This window comes from Mauremys reevesii, linkage group 24 (assembly GCF_016161935.1).
Source record: "Mauremys reevesii isolate NIE-2019 linkage group 24, ASM1616193v1, whole genome shotgun sequence".
Lineage (NCBI taxonomy): Eukaryota > Metazoa > Chordata > Testudines > Geoemydidae > Mauremys > Mauremys reevesii.
Genome location: NC_052646.1, coordinates 19,944,362 through 19,966,245, shown reverse-complemented (window position 1 = coordinate 19,966,245; position 21,884 = coordinate 19,944,362). Strand labels below are relative to the sequence as shown.

Below are 21,884 nucleotides of genomic sequence, written 5' to 3'. Positions count from 1 at the left end.
GATGCGCTGGAGAGGTTTTAGTTAGGTGCTGAAGGTGATGGCTAGTGGCGTTCTGTTACTTTCTTTGTTGGGCCTGTCCTGTGGTAGGTGACTTCTGGGTACTCTTCTGGCTCTGTCAATCTGTTTCTTCACTTCAGCAGGTGGCTATTGTAGTTTTAAGAATGCTTGATAGAGATCTTGTAGGTGTTTGTCTCTGTCTGAGGGATTGGAGCAAATGCGCTTGTATCTTACAGCTTGGGTGTAGACAATGGATCGTGTGATGTAATCTGGATGAAAGCTGGAGGCATGTAGGTAAGTGTAGTGGGCAGGAGGTTCCGGTATAGGGTGGTGTTTATGTGACCATCGCTTATTAGCACTGTAGTGTCCAGGAAGTGGATCTCTTGTGTGGACTGGTCCAGGCTGATCTTGATGGTGGGATGGAAATTGTTGAAATCATGGTGGAATTCCTCAAGGGTTTTCTTTTCCATGGGTCCAGATGATGAAGATGTCATCAATGTAGTGCAAGTAGAGTAGGGGCGCTAGGGGACAAGAGCTACAGATAATAAATAATGATTAAAACCAAACAGCTCCTGTTTTTTCCGTACTTCCACTGCCTCCTTCAGCGCCCGGGCCAGATACGCAAGGGGCAGAGTAAAGGTTGCATGGGCTACCATAAATATGCCTTTTCCAAACTTTGAGGGCTTGATGCTGCCACCATAAGTAATGGGCTGTTGGCGTAGGATTTTCCAGAGTAGCATTAACTAGGACCTGAAATGTTTCTTCTTCTCTACAGCAGATTGAGCACACTGGCTCTCGATGGGTTCAGTGCCACTGTCTATCACGAGAGCCTGACAGAAACGATTGCTAATGTGCAGGAGTTTTACAGACACACCCTCAACATTGCCGTCACGGGGGAGTCGGGCTCCGGGAAGTCCTCTCTCATCAACGCCATGCTGGGGCTACGTGCTTGTGATCATAGCATCATATAATCATAGAACTTAAGATCAGAAGGGACCATTATGATCATCTAGTCTGACCTCCCACAAAATGCAGGCCACATAAGCCGATCCACCCACTCCTGAAATAATTCTCTCTCTTGACTCGGCTGTTGAAGTCCCCAAATCCTGATTTAAAGACTTAAAGTAGCAGTGATCAAGGTGTTGCTGAAACCGGGATGCTTGATACTGTGATGGAGCCAGTGGCTTATCCAGATCCTGTTCTTCCAGGCGTCACGCTCTGGGGCCTGCCAGGGGTGGGCACATCCTATTTCCCTCTAGACACCTACTGTGAGCAGCTCAATTTGAGCCGATTTGAGTTCTTCATCATCGTAGGCTCCCAGCACATCTGCTCTGACCTAGCCAGGCTGGTCTGTGAGATCCAGAGAATGGGCAAGAGGTTCTACTTTGTGCACTCCAAAGCCAGCATGGACCTGGATGCTTCCAGGAGGCAGCGTCCCTCCAGCTACAACGAGGAGAGGATCCTGCAGCAGATCAGGGAGGGCTGCAGGAAAGGCCTGGGAGTGGAAGGAGTGGGTCATTCACCGGTTTTTATCATGTCCAGCTAGGAACCCAACCACTATGATTTTCCCTCCTGCGGCAAACTTTGCAGACAAAGCTGCAGTGCCTGAAGAGACACGCCTTCCTGCTTAGCCTGCCTGCTGACGCCTCGCCCACCATCAACCAGAAGAAAGCCACCCTGAAGGGGGAGATTTGGAAAACAGCCCTTTTCTCATGTCTTTTTGCTGCCTTTCCTGTCCCAGGCATCGCTTTCTTGTGCACCTTCTTCATCTTCAGGGAACACCTGTTCCGATACTACAGCAGCTTCGGTGTGGATGACAGGTCCCTCTCTGCTCTCGCCCGGCAGATTGGGAAGCCCATGGGGGAGCTGACAGTCATGATGACGTCCTTGGGAACGACCCCCATGATGGCCCTGAAGCTGTTGTTGGATTCGGTGGGGGCCGCCGTGATGGTAGCGGAATATTCGTGGAAGCGCTTCCCTCTATTTGGTGCCCTGGTGTCTGGAGGGGTGTCACTGGTTACCACGTACTTCATGCTGCAGAAGTGTTTGGCCTCAGCAGCTGATGATACCCAGCGGGTTCTGAGCAAATCTCTGGAGGCAGGAGGGGAAAACACCATGTAGGATTGGATGTCGTGTTGGATGAGCCTGCTGCTGTCTAGCAGACGTGGTCTTGGACTTCAAGCAGGAAAGCTTCATGCTTCTCCATCCAGGAGTCCCACATCCAGTCCCCATAAACCATCCAGGGGCGTCGTTGCACTTGGGTCAACATGAATGGACCGATCCCCACACTTGGGCAAATTGGCCGTCGCTCCATTGGAGTCAATGGGGCAGATCCCAGCGGGGGTCAATGGGCCGTAGTACAATACCTGGGGAGCAAACAGCTGTGCATCTCTCTCTATCGGTGTTATAGAGGGCGAACACTTTATGAGTTTCATCTGTATAAGCTTTATACAGAGTAAAACAGATTTGGGGTTTGGGATCTGAGTATCTGGGTTCTAGAGACAGGAGCAGTTTCTAAGCCATTTTCTGCTATGTCTGCAGCTTGTGGGGGACGTGGTTCAGACCTGGGTCTGTGTTTGTAGCAGGCCAGCGTGTCTGGCACAACCAGGCAGGGTACTGAAGTCCCAAGCTGCCAGGGAAAACGGGCTCAGAGGTAGTCCCAGTGCATCAGGTGGCAGTTCCCAAGGGGGTTTCCGATCGAGTTTTCAGTCACCTGGGCAAGTCACATTTCTGTCAATGATTCAGCTTTTTGCAGGCCGACATCATTGTTTATGTTAGTTTGAACGTTCCCAGGAAAGCTCAGATGTGGATTGGTGTCTCCCAAAGTCCATTGTCAGTTAAGTGTTTTTTTCATTGGGCACTTACTGAGAATTGTCCTTTCTCAAGAAGCCGACCAAATGCTTCACTGAGGCTACTTAGAATCAAACAAGTACATAGCCAATATTCATAACTTCAAATACATCCCTACAGACAGCATAATAATAACCAGCAAACTACAACCTTCCCATAGATACTTGGCCTCCTCTGTACAAGACCTGGTGCAGCCATAGGACCCTAGTTGAAACAATGATCTATATGGTTTGTGTAGGAAATCAGTTCCCAATAGGCAATTCCTTGGGTCTGCTAATTTCATCAGTGCAAAGGTATGAACTTTCTTAGGTGACCTATCTGTACTTCAATGGGTTTAGAAAGTGAGGTAACACCTGATTGCTTGCAAAAGTTGAAAGTGTCTTTGTACAACCTGATGACAAAGAGGATCTAGGATCCTTGACATGGATAATGCTAATTGCTGCCCTCGTATCTATAATAAAATTCCTATGGCAGCCCCCTACCACTGCAGATATTGTGGGTCTCCCACTGGCATCCCTGCCTAAAGGGGCTATGACGACACTCGAGGCCGGTTAGCCTCCTGACAAGTAATTTGTAGAGTATGCAGACAAATAATCTACGGGTTCTCCTATCTCTTCGGAGGCAGCCAACTCTGGAGGAGGAGAGGCTGGCCACCGGAGAGAAGAAAATGGGTCTGTCATACACAGATAGTTAAGGGTTAATGCCTCTTTTACCTGTAAAGGGTTAAGACGTTCACCTAGCCTAGCTGACACCTGACCAGAGGAACCAATGGGGGAACAAGATGTTTCAAAAGGAAGGAGAGTTTTTTCCTTTGTTCAGTTTTCAGTTTCAGCCGGAGTGAAAAAGATCAAGGAACCAGCCTCTTATCAGAGTAGTAAGTTTTAGAAAGGAATAAATAGGTCTATGTTTATTTTCTTTGTAACTTGTCTTGGTACCATTAAGGGAATTATCAAATTTGGGTATTCTTGTGCGTATTAAAGTTTTTGCCCAGGGGAACATCCTCTGTGTTTGGAATCTGTTGTCTGTGAGAGTAGCTGGTATGCTAATCTCTCCCAGAGGGTTTTGTTTTACCTTTCTTTTCTTTAATTAAAAGCCTTTTTCTTAATACCTGATTGATTTTTCCTTGTTTTGTTAGATCCAAGGAGGTTGGATCTGGATCCACCAAGAGTTGGTGGGAGAAAGGAGGGGGGATGGTTAATTTCTTCTTGTTTTAAGATCCAAGGGGTTTGGATCTGTGTTCACCAGGAAATTGGTGAAGTTTCTCAAGGCTGCCCAAGGAAGGGAGTGCTTGTGAATGGTGGCAGCGATACCAGATCTAAGCTGGTAATTAAGCTTAGAAATGTCCATTCAGGTCCCCACATCTGTACCCTAAAGTTCAGAGTGGGGGAGGAACCTTGACAGGGTCCATGGAGGCCACTGGACAGTTCGAGGGTGCTGGGCCTTGGCCTTCTCCTGGATATCCCGTTGTTGAGCCTCAAGCATCTGCTTCACTGTTTTAAACATGATTACAACTGAGTCCTCATCTCTGTGGGGAGGCGGTGACTTGGGTCTCGGCAGGTGTGAATTGTTCCGGGCGGCATCTGAAAAGAAAGGGACACGGTCCCAGGCCCCTACATGGGGTCCAAACGCATTACCCCATCAAAGGGCATGCCTACTCGAAGGTCCAGGATTATTACCTGAGTTAGGGTCATTTTGCCAGCGTTGTTACCTAGGGAATTTAGGAACACCTTGGCCTAACCCTGGGGGTCCCTCAGTCCCTCAGTCCTCACAGTGGGATTAGCTTGTGGTTCCTGAAGTATTGCAACAGGGGCTTCAAGCCGACCTATGTTAGGGCCTCCCTGAGAATATGCCTTGGCCAGTAAGGCTAATGCCTCCTTCAAAGAAGTGCTATCTGCTACATGCATGTTAACCTTTTCCTGCAAATGGGGAAGAGAGTTATCGACCAACAAACTAACGTATGGTGGCTCATCTGTTTCCTCTTTTATGTGACTGTGCCATGCTGCACTTAACTGCAGGTGAAATTGATGTGAGGACTCATTAGGTCTCTGTTTTAGGTACATACCAGCTTGCCCCAGATGCTGATTATGTTCCAATAGGGCTACTGTGTCTTTAAAAGATCTCTCTCCTACTCTAAACTCAGGTGGCAAAGTACTTCATAATGCTCGATTTACTGTGAGTTGTACGATTTTAACCCAGTCTTTCCTTGCTAAGCCAAACACTTTTGCTGTTTCTTGTACACTGTTGTGCATGCATTGCAACTGAAGAATCCTCCATCATCCCTACTTGCTTAGCTACCAGATCTAGGGTCTTAACATCTGTAACAACTGCTACAGGGCAATCAGAATTAGAATCTGAGGATTTTCTCTTCGGATCAGGATCTGGGCTTCTATCTAAGTTTGAATTTATAATTTTTATGTTTTTACTTCTCCTACCCAAATCCACATTTTTCTTATCAGAGCTATTAGAACTTTCCTCTGGAAAGAATCCTGGATGAGCAGGGTAACTTTCCATAAAACCTTTAGTTCTACACTCAAGGCATCTCCACAATGAGGCAGGACATCTTTTAGTCCATTAAGATCTGGTGTAGTAGGGTGTTTTACCAGTAGACCAGGTGATACCAGCATATACCAAGGGAGTGTAGAGGGTCCACAAAATTCTAGGGACCTAGGCAATGTTTATGATCACCCAAATGTCAATAAGTGTCCACCCAAAGGGGCTGGGTCTCCTGATCTATATGGTGCCAATGTAACATTGGGTGGAGGAGCAGGAATTGCATCCTTTACATCACTAGTTGCCTCCTCTGTGATGACACTTAACTCCACCTCCTGTGATGCCACCCTGGGACTTCCCTTTTCTATCTGCAGACTGCTAGTAGCTTCTGCACTGCTAGCTTTCTCTTTTGACTCTCCCTGTGGCTCCTGAGACTCATCTCCAACTCTGCTCCTAAAGGTACCGTACCAACCTGAACTAACTCTTTCGCCCTACTTCTAGTAACTGGCCCTGCAGGGTTTTCTATCTCCATCGGTTCCACCATGCCAGTTGGGATGGGAACCAATTCTTTGTTGTCCTTTAACACATCTTTTATTTTTTTCAACACTTTGATTCTTTCCAACAGCCGACCACGGTCTGATTTATAGCCTTCCAGCGATTTTAAGCTGGCATCCATTCACTTCTGCCAACAACGTGCTTCCTCTCCTGCTTCCTATACCTAGTACCTACACCGTTTTAACATTTTCTTTAACTTCTGCTTCTTTCAGAAAAGTCCTGACCGCTTCTTTGACACTACATGTAGCCGATTTGTTAAATCCTGAATAACCTTTCCTCCCTCATCCAAAGCTTGCTGGGCTTTCTTGAGTAACTCTAAATTGCTATTCAATTTCTTTCCCAGCGAACTACAAGCCATGAGCAGATATTTAACAGCTATTTCCTTTACCAGTTTCGGTTTTTGTTTTTTGTTTTGCTCTGTTTTTACATCAAACATCTCACTTACAAAACCCCACGGGTTACAAAGCTCAGAGATCACCTTGCTATTTCTCAGCTGTACTAAATCTCCTCCATGTTCCTGAATATTTTCTGGCAAAGTTTTCTAAAGCCAGGGTAAGCGGGTAAATCCAACAGTCTCTACTCTTGCTCTTGCCCCACTCATCTTAACACGTAACATAGAACTAATTTCAATTCTAAAACTTCACTATTGACTAGCCTATGTCATAAACGATATACACTTCCTCTTGCTTCTAATGTATTTGTAGAATGTTTTCTTGGTACCATTTATGTCTCTAGCTAGTTTGATCTCGTTTTGTGCCTTGGCCTTTCTAATTTTGTTTGTGTTAGTTGTTTATATTCATCCTTTGTGATTTGACCATGTGTCCACTTTGTAGGACTGTTTTGAGTTTTAGATCATTGAAGAGCTCCTGGTTAAGCCAGGCTGGTCTCTTGCCAGACTTCCTGTCTTTCCTATGCAGGGGGATAGTTTGCTCTTCTGCCCTTAATAACGTCTCTTTGAAAAACTGCCAACAATCTTCAATTGTTTTTCCCCTTAGACTTGCTTCCCATGGGATCTTATCTACCAACTCCCTGAGTTTGCTACAGTCGCCTTCTTGAAATCCATTGTCTTTATTGTGCTGTTCTCCCTCCTACCATTCCTTACAATCATGAACTCTATCTTCTTGTCATCACTTTCACCCAAGCCACCTTCCACTTTCAAATTCTCAACCAGTTCCTCCCTATTTGTCAAAATCAAATCTAGAACAACCTCTCCCCGGGTAGCCTTCTCCACCTTCTGAAATAAAAAAAAAATGTTTCCAATACATTCCAAGGACTTGTTGGATAATCTGTGCCCTGCTGTCTTATTTCCCAACAGATGTCTGGGTAGTTGAAGTTCCTCATCACCACCAAGTCCTGTGCTTTGGATGATTTTGTTAGTTGTTTAAAAAAAAAGCCTCATCCACCTCTTCTTCCTGGTTAGATGGTCTGCAGTAGACCCCTACCATGACATCACCTTTGGTTTTTTACCCCTTTTATCCTGACCCAGAGACTTTCAACAGGTGTGTCTCTTATTTCTATCTCAACCTCAGTCCAGGTGTACACATTTTTAATATATAAGGAAACACCTCCTCCCTTTTTTCCCTGCTTGTCCTTCCTGAGCAAGCTGTACTCTTCTATACCAATACTCCAGTCATGTGTATTATCCCACCAAGTCTCCGGGATGCCAACTATGTCATAGTTGTGTTTATTTACTAGCATTTCAAATTCTTCCTGCTTAATACTTCTCGCGTTAGTATGCAGACATCTAAGATACTGATTTGACACCCTCACCCCAGTTCTGTCTTGTCTCTCCTTTATCTCTGCTATATCAGCCCATTCTCACCCCAGATTCTGACCTTTCTCCCAGGTCTCCATGTTTTTCACATTAACATACATTAAATGTCTGGGATATTTATATACTGGTCTCCAGCTTACAATGTGCTGATGGAGCCTTTGTGGGAAACAAGACTAACCGTAACCATTTCTTTTCCCAGGGAGATGGGTGATCTCAATCCTACCTGTGATGACCTATATGCAGAATGTAGACATATTCTTCCTGGTATGTCTGTGGAACAAACTAAACAGATTGAGGCTGCTATCAAAGCAGGAAACTTCTTAGAAGCAGCTTCTGTGGTGCAGACATTCAAGAATTTGTCAGGCATTGAGTTCAATATCGCCATCACAGGAGAGTCAGGATCTGGCAAATCATCTTTGGTCAATGTCATCCGGGGCCTGGGAGATGAAGACAAAGATGAAGATGCTTCTGAAACTGGTGTGCTGAAAAACACCACAAAACCAGTACCATATTGGCATCCTATGTGTCCCATAATGATTGTCTGGGACCTGCCCTCGATTGGGACCCCAGATTTTCGGCCCGACACTTATCTGAAACAAGTGAAGTTCAGCCGCTATGATGTCTTCATCATCATCGCTTCAGAGAGGAGCAGATTCTGCCTCACTGAGCTGGCCCGGGAGCTCACCGGGATGGGAAAGAAGTCTTACTTTGTACGCTCCAAAGTGGACTTGGACCTGTTTAATGAGAAACACAAAAAAAGCTTCAATGAGGAGAAAACCCTGGAGAAAATCAGAAACGACTGCGTCAACAACCTGTCCAGAATAGGGATGAGCTCCCCGCAGGTTTTCCTTGTCTCGAATAGGGAATTTCAGAAATACGATTCTCCACAGCTGCAGAAGACTTTGCTAAAGGAACTCTACCATCACAAGCCTGAGACGATCAGGGCCACTGAAGCCCCCAGCAGCAGTGGGTAAGAAAAACCCTTTTGGTCTGTTCCTTGGTCAGATCTTTAGCGGGTGTGATACATTTATTCCTTGTTTCAAAAGAATATCAAAAGGGGGAGGGAAAACAACAAAAATAAAGACCCTGTCCTGTATTGTCTGAGGGACCAAATCCTGGAACCCAAAGGCAGACAGAATTCCCGTTGGCTGTGAAAGGAGCAGGACTGAGCCCCGTGCTCCTTACACAGGCCATCTAATAACCCTTCTGGAATAACTCTCGGTTTTCATTCACAGCCCAGACTCCGTATCCATGGCAGGATTTAGTTTGTAGACAGAGAATGTTCACTCCATATTGTTGCCCTTTTCTGACCCAAGCAGATAGTCAGAATTCAAGGCCCCGGGATATCCCAGTTTGGCACAGAAAGTGAGGATGGAGTCTGGCATCTTGTTTCTTTACAAGAAAAGCACAAAGCCCTTCTTCTCCAAATGCAGGAGAAACCGCCCCAATCCTCTTTAGCCAACACCAGATGCAAAATCTCTCTCTCAGGTTTTTTTCAGCATCATACACCCATCTCCCAGGCTGCTGCTCGACTTTATTGCTTTTTGCTGGCTCTGAGGCCTTGTCTACACTACAGAGTTTTATCATCACACAAAAAGCGCTATCATAAAAATTGGTCTTGCATGTTCATGCTACGTTCCCTCTGTCAGCAGAGTGCATCCGCACTTTGGGCTCTATCATTGATAGTGTGAGCAGTGCATTGTAGGGTACCTATCCAGCCGTGCAGCTTGACACCTTCTGCTGCTAACTCTTGCGGGAAGGCGGAGCAAATCGTGGCTCATCTCGGGACTGGACTCAATGTCCTATGATGCATTGTTTTCCATCCCAGCATTCCATGGGTTTCTGGCTTTCTTTCACAGCATTGTTTAATGACCCTTGTTTGCTGTGCACCCCAGGGATGGATCCCGCACTACTCTCCTATGCTCTGATAACTGTCATTAACACATCATGAATGGCAGTGTAGTTAATCATGTAGTTCTTAACTGAACAGGACTCCCAGTTGCCTGACCTGTTGTGTGATATGGATAAGAGCCACTTTTGATTTATTTTGGCATTCATAGAACAGTTGAACATGGTGGACCATTGCTTTTGAGTGGTGGGATCATATTGTCATGCCGGTCTGGGATGAAGAGCAGTGGCTACAGCACTTTTGGATGTGGAAAGCCACCTTCCTGAAACTGTTTAAGCTTGCCCCAGACTTGTCGTGCAAGGCCACAAGAATGAAAGCGGCCCTCTTGGTAAAGAAACATGGCAATTGCTGTGTGGAAGCTGGCGACTCCAGACTGCTACTCATCCGTCGCAAATCAATTTGAAGTGGGGAAGTCGACAGTTGGGGCCGCGTTATCACAAGTGTGTAGGGGGAAAAGCGGGGTTGATTGGGGGAAAGCAGCCACAGGTGGGGCCAGGCCCCAATCAGGCCATGGCTGACCCTATAAGAGGGCTGAGGGCCAGAGACTGAAACAGATTCTCTCTAGCTTTTTTGAGAGAGAAGGACCTGGCTGCCTGGAAGCTGAGTAGGGTACCTAGGGTGGAGCAGTGCTGGGGAAGGGCAGAGGGAGCTGAGGAGCTCCAGCCTAGCAAAACCCCAGGCTGCAGGCCGAGTTAAGGGCCCACAAAGGGTACTGGGGCTGCAGAGAGGCAGCCCAGAGACAGGCAAAGGCAGCAGGTCCTAACCCTCTTGCCGATGATGAGGGGTTTACAGACGGCAGTCGGCCCCAGGAAGCAGGGGGCTAGATGATGACTGGCAGTAGCCACTGAGGCAAGGTGGGGATAGAGGGTTGGGGGTTTATGTATACCTGCCTCTGGAAATTTCCACTACATGCATCCGATGAAGTGGGTATTCACCCATGAAAGCTCAGGCTCCAATACATCTGTTAGTCTATAAGGTGCCACAGGACTCTTTGCTGCTTTTACCATGTAACAGTGGTTCTCAACCTTTTTCTCATTTGCAGATCCCTAAAACATTTCCAATGGAGGTGCAGACGTCTTTGGAAATCTATCGTCTGTACTGTATATATAGTTGAACTCTGCTCAGTAAGTTTTCAGTCTACATTTTTCACAGACCCCTTAGACATAGTCTGCAGACCTGCAGGGGTCCACAGGTTGAGAACCACTACTGGATAAGGTCCCTCCCCGGTTTTATCCAGTTTATCCTATTCTTTTTCTTCTAGGACTGTGGTAGCACATCAACGTTTCCCTATATGAACTTACATTATCAAGGCTTTTCACTTTATCAGATGCTAGCCCCAAATTTTTCATAGCAAAGGTGTGAGCTTTTTTCCCTCTTGGATTGTAGGGTTTCTACATGGTTCAAATGGTTCAAAGCCCTTTGTCCCTCTTCAGGAACTCCACTCAAGAGGTTTGCTGGGGTCTTTAGCTTATTCCCAAATGTGAGGAGTGCTGGGGATGGTACATCTGTGAGTAGAAATTGATGAAGTCTGATATTTTCTTTGATGTAATCTTGTTTACTTACAGTGAATGTACAAAGTCCTGCTTCTGAGAACCCAGAGGGAATCAAAAACAAATGTCTATCTTACAGCCCCATGCTCCTTTTCAGCCAACACCCTCGGATGCTCTTTCGGGGTGCCCAAAACCATAAGCACGGTGTTAGCCCTATGCCTCTGCAAGAGTGTCTTAACCTTGCCTTGCAGGTAACCCTCAGTGGATTTCAGCTCCCCAGAGGCATTTCTTTGCAATGTCCAGAAATGTATCCAGAAATTACCAAGTCCACTGCCTCCCAAGAGACAGAACACACCGCAGCCTGCTAGCGCAGCTGAGGATACGCACTTCCCTTTAGCACGCAACACTGAGATGATTTATCGTACAACTGAGAATAAGCTTCTTAATAAAGAATGTAAATGTAAATAATACTAAGCAAGAGTAATAGGAACAGAATATAGTTACAGCTCAGACAAAAACAGAACCCCGACAGATTCTCCCTTTTCTTGTCTCTGGTTGTTGACGTCTGCCTGGTTCCACTCAGGATCCAATCCAGAGATCGCCCTGGGGCACCCCGACAGAGGCATATTCCTTGCGGCACCATGTGTCAGTCCTTCAAACCCCTCCTGGGCTTTGCTTTGGAGCAGCAGGCCATGGAAATCCAGCTTGGCAGCCTCACCCCAGCCTTTATTTGGGCAGCTCACACAGCCAGGTTGCTTCAGCCAGCCCAGCCCTGGCCATCCCCAGTATGAGCTCCGGGCACGAAGCCGGGCGGCCACATCTCTCCACCTGCCCTGCCCTATTTCTGCTCTCGGCGCTCAGGGGGACACTTTGATTGTCAGGGTTGGTCATTTCCACCCACCAAGCAGCCCTCGCACCTGTGGTACCTGCCCCATAAGCCTTGCCAGCCAAATCTGCAGCCGGCATCCCACCTTGGACACCAGGGTAATTACTGTGGTTGCCCAGTACATCAGCCCCCCTAGGGCGCCTGTTGCGTGCCAGGTTATCGCGACTTGGACGCAAGCACTGTAGGTGTTTTGCAGCTAGGCCTTGTCGATGCGAGTCCTGCTGGGTCCCAGTAAGCACTCGGACACGTGGCTGAGGGAGATGTTTTTACTAGGGCTGACTGGAAAGGGGAAGGCTGCAGAGACCCTAGGGTCAGAGGGTGAAACAGTTACAGAGCAGAGTGAGACGCAGTGGTTGCAGGCCGGTTCCTGTCTGGGTCCCTGGGTCAGTCCCGCCAACTGCCAGGGCTCTTCAGGCTCAGAGCCTGGGGTGCACTCGCCAGGCCAGTCTCTAGCCAGCAAACAGGAACTTGCGGGTTTCCACACCAGGCTCAGTCAGTGTCTCTCTGCCCAGCTGCTGCTGCTCGCACTCAGACCAGCCCACAGCACTGATGTCTCACACTCAGCCTGTTCCACATGCAGCTCTGGCCACAGCTCCTGGGGCTTCTCTTCTCTTCTCTGCTGCCCTGCGGCTCCCACTGCCCAGCCAGTCCCTGGGTCAGAACCTTTCCCCTTGCTGGCCCGGGGAAGGGGAAGTGCAGTGGGGAGGAGGCCGAGGGGCTGTGCAGTCCCTGCTTTGCAGATCCAGCAAAGAACTCAGCTGAACGGGAAGAAGGAGAAGAGTGAGGCCATAGGTGCCGACTCCATCGGCGCTCTGGGGTTCAAGCACCCATGGAAAAAAACACCAGCCACAGCTGTTAGGCGGGGCTGCCGATGAGCTGTTCAGCAGCTGGGAGAGGCACTTGGAAGAGGGCAGTGGATTCAGGAGAGGGGAACGGAGTTGGGACGGGATGGGGCCTCAGGGAAAGGGACAGAGGGGAGCAGGGACTTGGGGTGGAGTGGGGGTGGTGCACGCTCGGGGGAAAATAAAAGTCAGTGCCCATGAGTGAGGGCAAAAGTTTCCTCCATGCTGTTCTCCTAACCCACAGACTAAAGGAAATTAACAGTTAAGTGACTTGAAATTAGGGTGACCAGACAGAAAGTGTGAAAAATCGGGATAGGGCTGAGGGGTAATAGGAGCCTATATAAGAAAAAGCCCCAAATATCGGGACTGTCCCTATAAAATCAGGAATCTGGTCACCCTACTTGACATCACATGGTCAGATCAAATTCAGTTACTTGGAGGGAAGGTTTTGTTACAACTGCATGCAGATGTGGTTGCCCTCCCGCACAGAACCCCCTAGTGGCACATGTACACTGAAATGAAGCTTTCTTCTTTGAGCACTCTAAAAAGTTTATTTAAACTTGTGGCGGGGCAATGACTCACTGGTGCGGCGCCTCCTGCTGGTCATCCTGGGAATTAACCCTTCCAGCCCGGAGCGCCCTCTGCAGGCCAGTGTCTCGCCCACCGCTGGCCCCCATGTCCCTCCCGGACCCCGGTGCCCCTCTACATCAGGGTTCTGCCCTAGCAGTAACCCATAATCTCGGTCTCCGCACCCAGGGGAATCCCCAACCCTCTACCCCCACCTTGCCTCAGTGGCTATTGCCAGTTTCCATTTAGCCCCCTTTCACTGGAGCAGACGGCAGTCTGTAAACCACTCATCATCGGCAAGGGAGGTTGGACCAGCTGCCTCTGCCTGTCTCTGGGCTGCCCCTCTGCAGCCCCAGTGCCCTTTGTGGGCCCTTAACTAGGCCTGCAGCCCGGGGCTTTGCTAGGCTGGAGCTCCCAGCTCCCTCTGCCCTTCCCCAGCCCTGCTCCCCCCTAGGTACCCACCTCAGCTCCCAGACAGCCGGGTCCTTCTCCCTCAGATGCTAGAGAGAGTCTGTCTCTGGCCCTCAGCCCTCTTATAAGGGCCAGCTGGGCCCTGATTGAGCTGGCCACAGCTGTGGTCAGAAACCCAGTCAGCTTCCCTCAGCTGTTCTTAATCCCCTTCCCTGCTGCAACCCTCTCCAGGGCTGCTTTGAACTCCTTTTCTGTGGGAGTGGGGCAGCCGCCCCTCTACAAAACTCTAGATTATTTTATTTACTTATTGCAAGTTGTAACCAATATCTCCTTTCCTGTCAGCCCTGTGACTCTATTACATGGAAATAAGGACATCTCTTTTTGCTGGGTCTCTCTCACTTAATCAGTTCCTTGCTACTGAAGAAGTCTCAGGCACTGGTCACCTCGGTGCCTCCTGTTCCCTTCCTGTGGTATAATTTGGTCTCCTGAGGGCAGCAATGCTTTGGTCTCATTTTGGTTGTTGGGTTTCGTGTGTGGGTGCTGAGGTCTGTGAGTGGCCTGGACATACATTGGGTCGGACTAGGTGATCTGGGGCATCTCTTCTGGCCTTCAACTCTATGTCTCAATGGAAAATAATGGAAGACAGGAGAGATTGCTGAGGATTAGAAATGGGCAAATACAATGCCAATCTATAAAAAGGGAAATAAGGACAACCCAGGGAATTACAGACCAGTCAACTTAACTTCAGTTCCTGGAAGGATAATGTAGCAAATAATCAAGCAGTCAATTTGCAGAAATCTGAAAATAACAAGATCATAATTCAGTCAGCAAAAACAAATTGTATCAAACCAAGCTAATAGCTGTCTTTGACATGGTAACAGTTGTCAAGTACATAAAAGGTTGTTACAAGGAGGAGGGAGGGAGGTTGTTCTTGTTAACCTCTGAGGACAGGACAGGAAGCAATGGGCTTAAATTGCAGCAAAGGAGGTTTAGGTTGGACGTTAGGAAAAACTTTCTAACTGCCAGGGTGGTTAAACACTGGAATAGATTCCCTAGGGAGGTTGTGGAATCTCCATCACTGGAGATATTTAAGAGCAGGTTGGACAAACGCCTGTCAGGAATGGTCTAGATGGTGCTGGTCCTGCCATGAGTGCAGGAGACAGGACTTGATGACCTGTCGTGGTCCCTTCCAGTCCTATGATTCTATGACTCTGACTTTACTGACCGTGGGTTAGTAAATAGCCCATGGCAGGGGGGAGAACCCCCTAACCCTCACTGGAATTTATGTTTCTTTTCCCAGGATGATGGATGATTCAAAAACTCACTGGGCAGATTTGATTTCAAAATGGGGCAGTAAACTGCCCGGTTTGTCTGAGGAGGAAATTAAAGAATTCCAGACGGCTGCCAAAGCCGGAAACCTCTCAAAAGCCATTTATGTGGTGAAGATGTCTGATGACGTATTAAGAAATACCAAACTCAGCATCGCCATCACAGGGAACTCGGGTTCTGGGAAGTCATCTTTCATCAATGCCATAAGGAGCTTGAATGATGATGACAGAGGGGCAGCCAAGACTTGGGTGAAAGAAATGACAGACAAGCCAACTGCTTATCCCCATCACATATTCCCAAATGTCACTATGTGGGACCTTCCTGGAATTGGAACAATGAAGTGTCCAGCAGAAAAATACGTAAAAGATATGAAATTTGATCAGTATGATTTCTTCATCATCATCACAGCCGGACGCTTCACAGAGGCTGATACCAAACTTGCCAAAGAAATCAGCAGGATGGGAAAGAAGTTTTACTTTGTCCGTACCAAGGTAGATGTGGACTTGGATAATGAACAAAGAAAAAGAGATTTCAGCAAGGAGAAAACTCTACACATAATCAGAAGTGACTGCATGGAGCAGCTACAAAAAGCAGGCATCAGCTCCCCACAGGTTTTCCTGGTGTCGAGATGGCACTTTGACAAGTACGATTCTCCAGAACTCCAGGAGACTTTGGCGAATGAAATCGACACTCATAGGAGACATGTTCTTATCTGTGCCCTGCCCAGCACTTCTGAAAAAATCTTGAAAAAGAAACAGAAGGCCCTTCACGAACAGATCTGGAAACAAGCCCTGAAGTCGTGCGCTGTCGCTGCTGTTCCTCTCCCATTTCTCTCGGTTAAGTGCGATGTCGACATCTTGATGGAGAACATGAGAGAGTATTGCCAGTGCTTTGGCCTGGATGATGATTCCATCAAATCACTTGCTCGGCAGGTTGGGAAGTCTGTTGATGAGCTGAAGTCTGTGATAAAGTGCCCTCTGGTCAAAGATATAACAAGAGATGAGGTTTTTAAGCGGCTCAGAGAGGCTACAGGGGAACGTATGATGACAGTTAAATATTTTATTAGTGTGGTACCACTGATTGGTTCTGGGATAGCGGCAAAGAGATCTTACAGTGTCACCTATGAAGTGCTACATACGTATTTGGATGAAGTTGCAGAAGATACTCAACGAGTCCTGAAAAAGGCTTTGGAAGGAGCAGAGAATAACTAAGAACAATATCCCAAGGCGGAGCTTCTTCCCCAGCTTCCCAGGATAAACTGCCACAGCCATGGTCTCGTTTCTTCAATTTTATTGTCTCAAGCTTAAACAAAGCAAGACACAAAACCCATTCTCAGCTCACCCTTGCATTGTGGACTTTCACGGCTTCCCCTTCCAGGGGTCTCTGGCAGTCCTGCTGCTCCTGGTTCCTGCAGCTTCCTGCCTCTCTCTCAGCCAGTCCCTCCTCAACGGGTCTCTCTAGAGTTTGTCCACACTGTGCACTAAGCCTAGCCTTTGACTCAGGTCTGAGCCTTAGCCCCACTTCCTTCCACAGCCCAATCAGCCTGACTCGGGTCAGTGAGCACTAGGACTCTGCTGAGGGGGTGAGTCCCACTGAGTCTCAGGTCCAAGCCCTGTCATTCTGCACTGTGGAAGCAGCTCATGCTGCAGACCCCAATCAGAAGCTCTGTGTGCTGCAGTGTGGCCATCAATGGCGGGAAACAAACCCTTTTTGTTGATGTAGGAAAGTGCTACAGCTGCAGTACGGGATCACCTGGACGGCAGACATGGCCTACGGGTCTATCTGCACTACGGAGACTGTATATCAGTGTAGCTACATTGCTGTAGCTATGTTGGCATAGAAATGTAGATGCAGCCCAAGCCCATGGAAAGGGTTTTTCCATCGCTGTAGGACACCACTTCCCTGAGTGATGGTTTCTTCCGTCGCCAGAGCTGCGTCTACACTGGGGCTCAGTCGGCAGAGCCGTGTTGATTAGGGTGTGATAGATCTGGGACAAACCTACCAGTTTCTAACTCCGGGGGCCTGGCTACACTTGCAGATGTAGAGCGCTGGGAGGTAAACCAGCCTTCGGTGAGCGCAGCAGGGAAAATGCTGCCACGTGTTCACACTGTCAGCTGCGTGGCCACATTAGCAGCTCTTGCAACGCCACAAAGAGCAGTGCATTGTGGTAGCTATCCCAGCGTGCAAGTAGCTGCAACATACTTTTCAAATCGGGGGGCCTGGAGTGTGGCAAGGAGTGTGTTGTGTGTATGTGGGGGGAGAGACTGTGTGTTTTGGGGGGCAGAGAGTGTGTCAGCATGCTATCTTGTAAGTTCAGTCAGCAGCAGACCCCCCACACCTCTCTCTCTCTCACACACACACGCCTACCTAAGCAGCAGCAGTATTCCACGGTAATGGTTTGCTTTGTTCCGGAGCAGATAAGCATGCCAGCTGTCAGAAACAGAGCTTTCAAAGGGGATATCCACATGCCTGCAGTTGAGTTCAAAACAATGACCAGAGTCGCCACTTGACTTCAGGGGATTATGGGATGTTTCCAGAGGCCAATCACAGCCAGGAGTGGTGCCAGGGTTTCTGGCGCCCTAGGCAGAATTCGGGGGGCGGCATTTTGTGCGCTCCCCACAGGACGCATGGGAGCTTCCGGTTCCACTCCCATCGCGTCGCCGAAGAAGGACCCTCCGCTGAAATGCCGCAGGTGACAGCGGCTGTCATTGAGCTGCTCAGTTGCCTGCCGCTGTTTTCCACGGCACGTCAGCAGAAGGTCCTTCTTCGGCAGTGCGACGGGAGCGGAACCGGAAGCTCCCACGCGCCCCGTGGGGAGCGCACAAAATGCCACCCCCCGAATCCTGGCACCCTAGGCGATCGCCTAGGGTCGCCTAATGGCAGCGCCGGCCCTGATCACAGTGCAGTAATGCAACACGTCATCTGCACTGACACCCGGGCATTTCAGCCAGGGTGCAGGAAGCTTTATGCTTCTCATGGAGCTGGATTCCCAGGAGCGCTCCAGCTGCAGAGTCCAGGGGCTCTACGTGCCTTGCCAGTGTGGACACCTCAGGAGTTAGGGTGCCTGGGGCTGCTTTAATGCGCTCTAACTTGCAAGTGTAGCCAAGCCCTGGGGCTTCTAACTCGCTCCTGGGGCCAGACCTCTTGTTTGGCGTCCTTCCTTGGGAGGTGGGCGCTGCTGGCCACCTGCCCTAGACTCCACAACCAGTGTTGTGACCTCCAGAGCGCCCCAAGCTACTTGTCGGCAACCTCAGCATTACCATTTACCCAGCCTCTCCCCAGGGGTTGGCTGAAGTTTCTGTTCTCTGGCTGCGGTGCTGAAACCAGAGGCTGTTATTAACCCTATAACGAAGCTGTACCCTGAGCAGGGTTTGGAAGCGTCCGGCTGCTAAACCTGCATCAGAGGCTTAATGAGAATCTCACCTCTGCAATTGACAACCCTGAGCTGCGGTTTGAGCTACTGCTGATGCGTTTAATCCCTGATTTGCTTGATTGATGCTGAGTTTAGATTTGCCTGGGGGTGTCCGGGAACCACCGACCCTGCTCAGACTGAGCTGAGGTGCTGGGTTTGTAATCACAGGGTGTTTCGGGATCTCATGAGAATTAGTTTGTGTGATGCTACGAATCAACCTGTCGCTGTTGATTTGCTCAATGTTCCATACTCGGTAACCAATGTGGGTTCAATCTCACCGCTCCATGTACTCGCTGCTTGTGATCTGATCGTCATTCCAAACCTTGGAGAGGTGCATTTATCCTTCAATAAACTGCTGTAGAGTTTGATCTGACACTTTGTGCATCTGAGCTTTCTTGCTCTTAGGAAAACAGGGATTAAGGGGCTGTAGCAGGGTGGACCCCTGCTCCGGCCCTGAGGGGTTTAAAAGCGGCCTGGCAGGGTTTGAGAGCGGCTGCTCTCAAGGCTGGGCTGATTGAGGAAGTGACTGCAGGTGAGGCCACGCCCCAAACTGAGTGACAGCTGGCCCCTATAAAAGGCCAGGGAAGCCAGAAGCTCAGACAGTCTCTCTCTGCCTTCAGAGAGAGAAGGGCCTGGCTGCAGGGAACTAGACCAGGCAACTGAGTGGAGCAGGGCTGGGGAAAGGCAGAGGAGCTGGGGAGCTCCAGCCTGGAAAGCCCCAGGCTGCGGCCTAGCATTGGGCTAACAGGTACTGGGGGTTGCAGAGGGCAGCCCAGGGGTAGGCCAAGGCAGCAGGTCCAAACCCTCCTTGCTGGTGATGAGTGGCTGATACTGCAGCCTGCCCCAGGGCGTGGGGCTAGACAATGACTGGCAGTAGCCTGATACTGAGGCAAGGTGGGGATAGAGGGTGGGAGTTCCCTGAGGAGGGGAGACCCTGAGGAAAAGGGGTTACTGCCAGGGGGCAGCACCCCATGTAAAAGGGCACCGGGTCCAGGGAGGGGCACAGGGGCCAGAGGACAGGCAGATCACCAGCCTGCAGAGGGTGCTCCAGGGCTGGAACAGAGCTAATTCCCGGAGTCACCAGCAGGAGGCGCCGCAGGGGTGAGTCGGTGAGTCGGCGTCGCAGGGGTGAGTGAGGTCATCAAGTCTACAGGGGCATAAACTGGATCCGTGCTTGGACTCCAGCCCTGCAGGTTGGGTATTTGGCCTGGATATTTATATCTCGAGAAGGGGGTTGGATAATTGGTTGAGTCAGAGTTGTCATAATGAATCATAATGAAAAATATTGGTGGGGACACTAAACTTCCAGCCTCAGGGTTTAAGCCGATGGGTTGAGGGGACAGGTTGTGCCATATCTGCTATTGTGGGGTTCTTACCCTTCCTCTGGATCATCTGGTCCTGTCCATGGTCAGAGACAGGAGACTGCACTCGATGGACCTCGGGTCTGATCCAGTCTGGCACTTCCTACGTTCATTGATGACTTTGGATATCCCTGTATTTTATGCATTTATTTGATTCAAAGTGACACAAGAAGCCGCCTCTCCCTGCCTCGGAGATACCAGATGAAACACAATGCAAATATAAATGCAACAGCTTTGCCAGCTCTCATGTGTACATCACATGTCTCACAATAGCTGGTGGTTTCCTTAAAGACTCAGCTCCAGGAGTCAGGTGATGATGTGAGAATCTCAGGGGAATTTTTTCCCCAAAGTTAATATGAAGAGAAGCTGGAAAACATGATCCCTAATGGCTAAGGCTCCCCCCCTTCCCCAATCTTCTCTCTCCATGTGTGCCCACCTGCCCTGCAGGAATCCTTCTAGGAGAGAGAAGGGAGTTCAGTCTTTATGGCCTAGTCTGGCCTTGCGCCTCTGTTGATCACGCTCCCCTTCTGGAGCTGGGGATAGAACCCAGGAGTCCTGACTCCCAGCCCCTGCCCCACTCTAACCATGGAGACCACGCCAAGCAGGACTCTAACCACAGAGAGACCCCCCCCCCACCTTAGCACCATGGCAACCACAGAGACCCTGCCACAGAAGGATTGTAACCATGAGGACACCCACCATCCCCACCCCAGCAGGACATTTGCACAGCACCCCAATTTTCCAAGCCTGCAGCCTTTCCACGCACAGGCTGCAAACGCAGGCAACTCCCTGAGCCCCCCACTGCCTTCCCAGTGCCGATCCCACCCTCATTGGCTGCTTCCTCCCAGCCACAAAACCCTGGATCGGCCATTAAGCATCAGGTCATTAGGTATCTGGCTCAGCTGCTCACACGATTCCTATAGTGCTGGAAATGACTGTACATCAGACTACCAAGTGAATGGCTAGAGACCGATCTATTTTTATATTAAGACAATGTTTATGGATCCCTAAAACTAAGGAGACATGATTCATAGTTACATCAAAGTGCTCGATTCTGTTTAGTGGTAGCTGGTAAACATGTCAAATAATTAAAACAAAAAATTAAGGGCAATGAACTAATGAACACAAAGTCTGTGATTTCAAGTACATTCTAATTTAACTACCACTAATAATTGGTAAATTCAAAAGTCAGAGCTGTACTTATAAAGCCTTCTGCCCCCTCCCAAATTCAGAAGTCAAACTCCGCCTCTGCCCGGGAGCAGCCTGTGCTGATGTGTTACCCGGGCACTGGGCAGGACTGGAGGTCTGGAGGAAGGTTAGATCCTAAGCTTTGCCCCTGAAAGTGCACCAAATAAAATAATTCGATCCTCAAATTAATCGCTGGAATGGAGGGATTGCCAGACGGGGTCAGAGCCGAGGTCTGTCCACGTCAGTATCCCGTCTCTGACAGTGACCAGCACTGGAGATCCAGAGGAAGGTGCAGCAGCAGTTGTGGGAGAACCTCCCACCATATTATATCTCATTCCCCCTCTCTCATTAAGATCAATTTAAGTCCTGACCTGTTTGCCAACTGCTGTTTGGCAGGGCTGTGTTTGGAACATGTGTGAACAGCACCATCCAGTGGAATTTTATACGTTTGCATGCAATACTGCCACACACATTTTACTAGGATAATAATGACCAGCAGGTTATGAGCTCTCAAATGATACCTCACAATTTTCACTTTGTGCAAAGATCATTACAGCAGTGATTCTGTCCCAGCATCCCAGGATCACATTAGCTCTGTTGGCCACAGCGTCTCACTGGGAGCTCATGTTCAACTGATTATCCACCATGACGCTCAAATCTTTGCTCCTAGCTACACACATTGACGTTGAGCCATATTGAAACACATATTGTCTGCTTGTGCCCAGCTTGTCATGTGATCCAGATTGCTCTGTGGCAGTGACCCATCCTCTTCATTTACCACTCCACCCATCTGTGTGCCATCTGCAAATTTTATAGTGAGGAT

General features: G+C 49.0%; 1 protein-coding gene, 1 long non-coding RNA gene and 1 pseudogene across 2 annotated transcripts; 2 read left to right on the top strand and 1 right to left on the bottom strand.

Moving 5' to 3' along the window:
• The first annotated feature begins 752 nt into the window (after positions 1-752).
• LOC120390143 lies at positions 753-2,227 on the top strand (annotated as a pseudogene).
• A 3,383-nt stretch (positions 2,228-5,610) lies between these two features.
• Positions 5,611-17,611, top strand: LOC120390138 (interferon-inducible GTPase 5-like). Its single transcript, XM_039512475.1, has 3 exons — positions 5,611-5,796; positions 7,866-8,636; positions 15,072-17,611. The coding sequence occupies exons 2-3, from the start codon at positions 7,870-7,872 to the stop codon at positions 16,309-16,311; spliced, it is 2,007 nt and encodes a 668-aa protein (XP_039368409.1). The 5' UTR covers positions 5,611-5,796; positions 7,866-7,869; the 3' UTR covers positions 16,312-17,611.
• Positions 11,683-20,780, bottom strand: LOC120390151. Its single transcript, XR_005591023.1, has 3 exons — positions 19,889-20,780; positions 14,502-14,569; positions 11,683-12,709 (listed from the first exon to the last, which is right to left on the bottom strand). It is a non-coding gene; the product is annotated as an uncharacterized LOC120390151 (long non-coding RNA).
• Positions 20,781-21,884: the final 1,104 nt, after the last annotated feature.

What these genes read in the sequence shown, in the direction of transcription:
- LOC120390138 (XM_039512475.1), top strand. Translation starts at nt 7,870, where the DNA reads ATGGGTGATCTCAATCCTACCTGTGATGACCTATATGCAGAATGTAGA. An exon ending in GAAGCCCCCAGCAGCAGTGG is followed by an intron (nt 8,637 to 15,071) that starts GTAAGAAAAACC and finishes TTCTTTTCCCAG; the next exon opens with GATGATGGATGATTCAAAAA.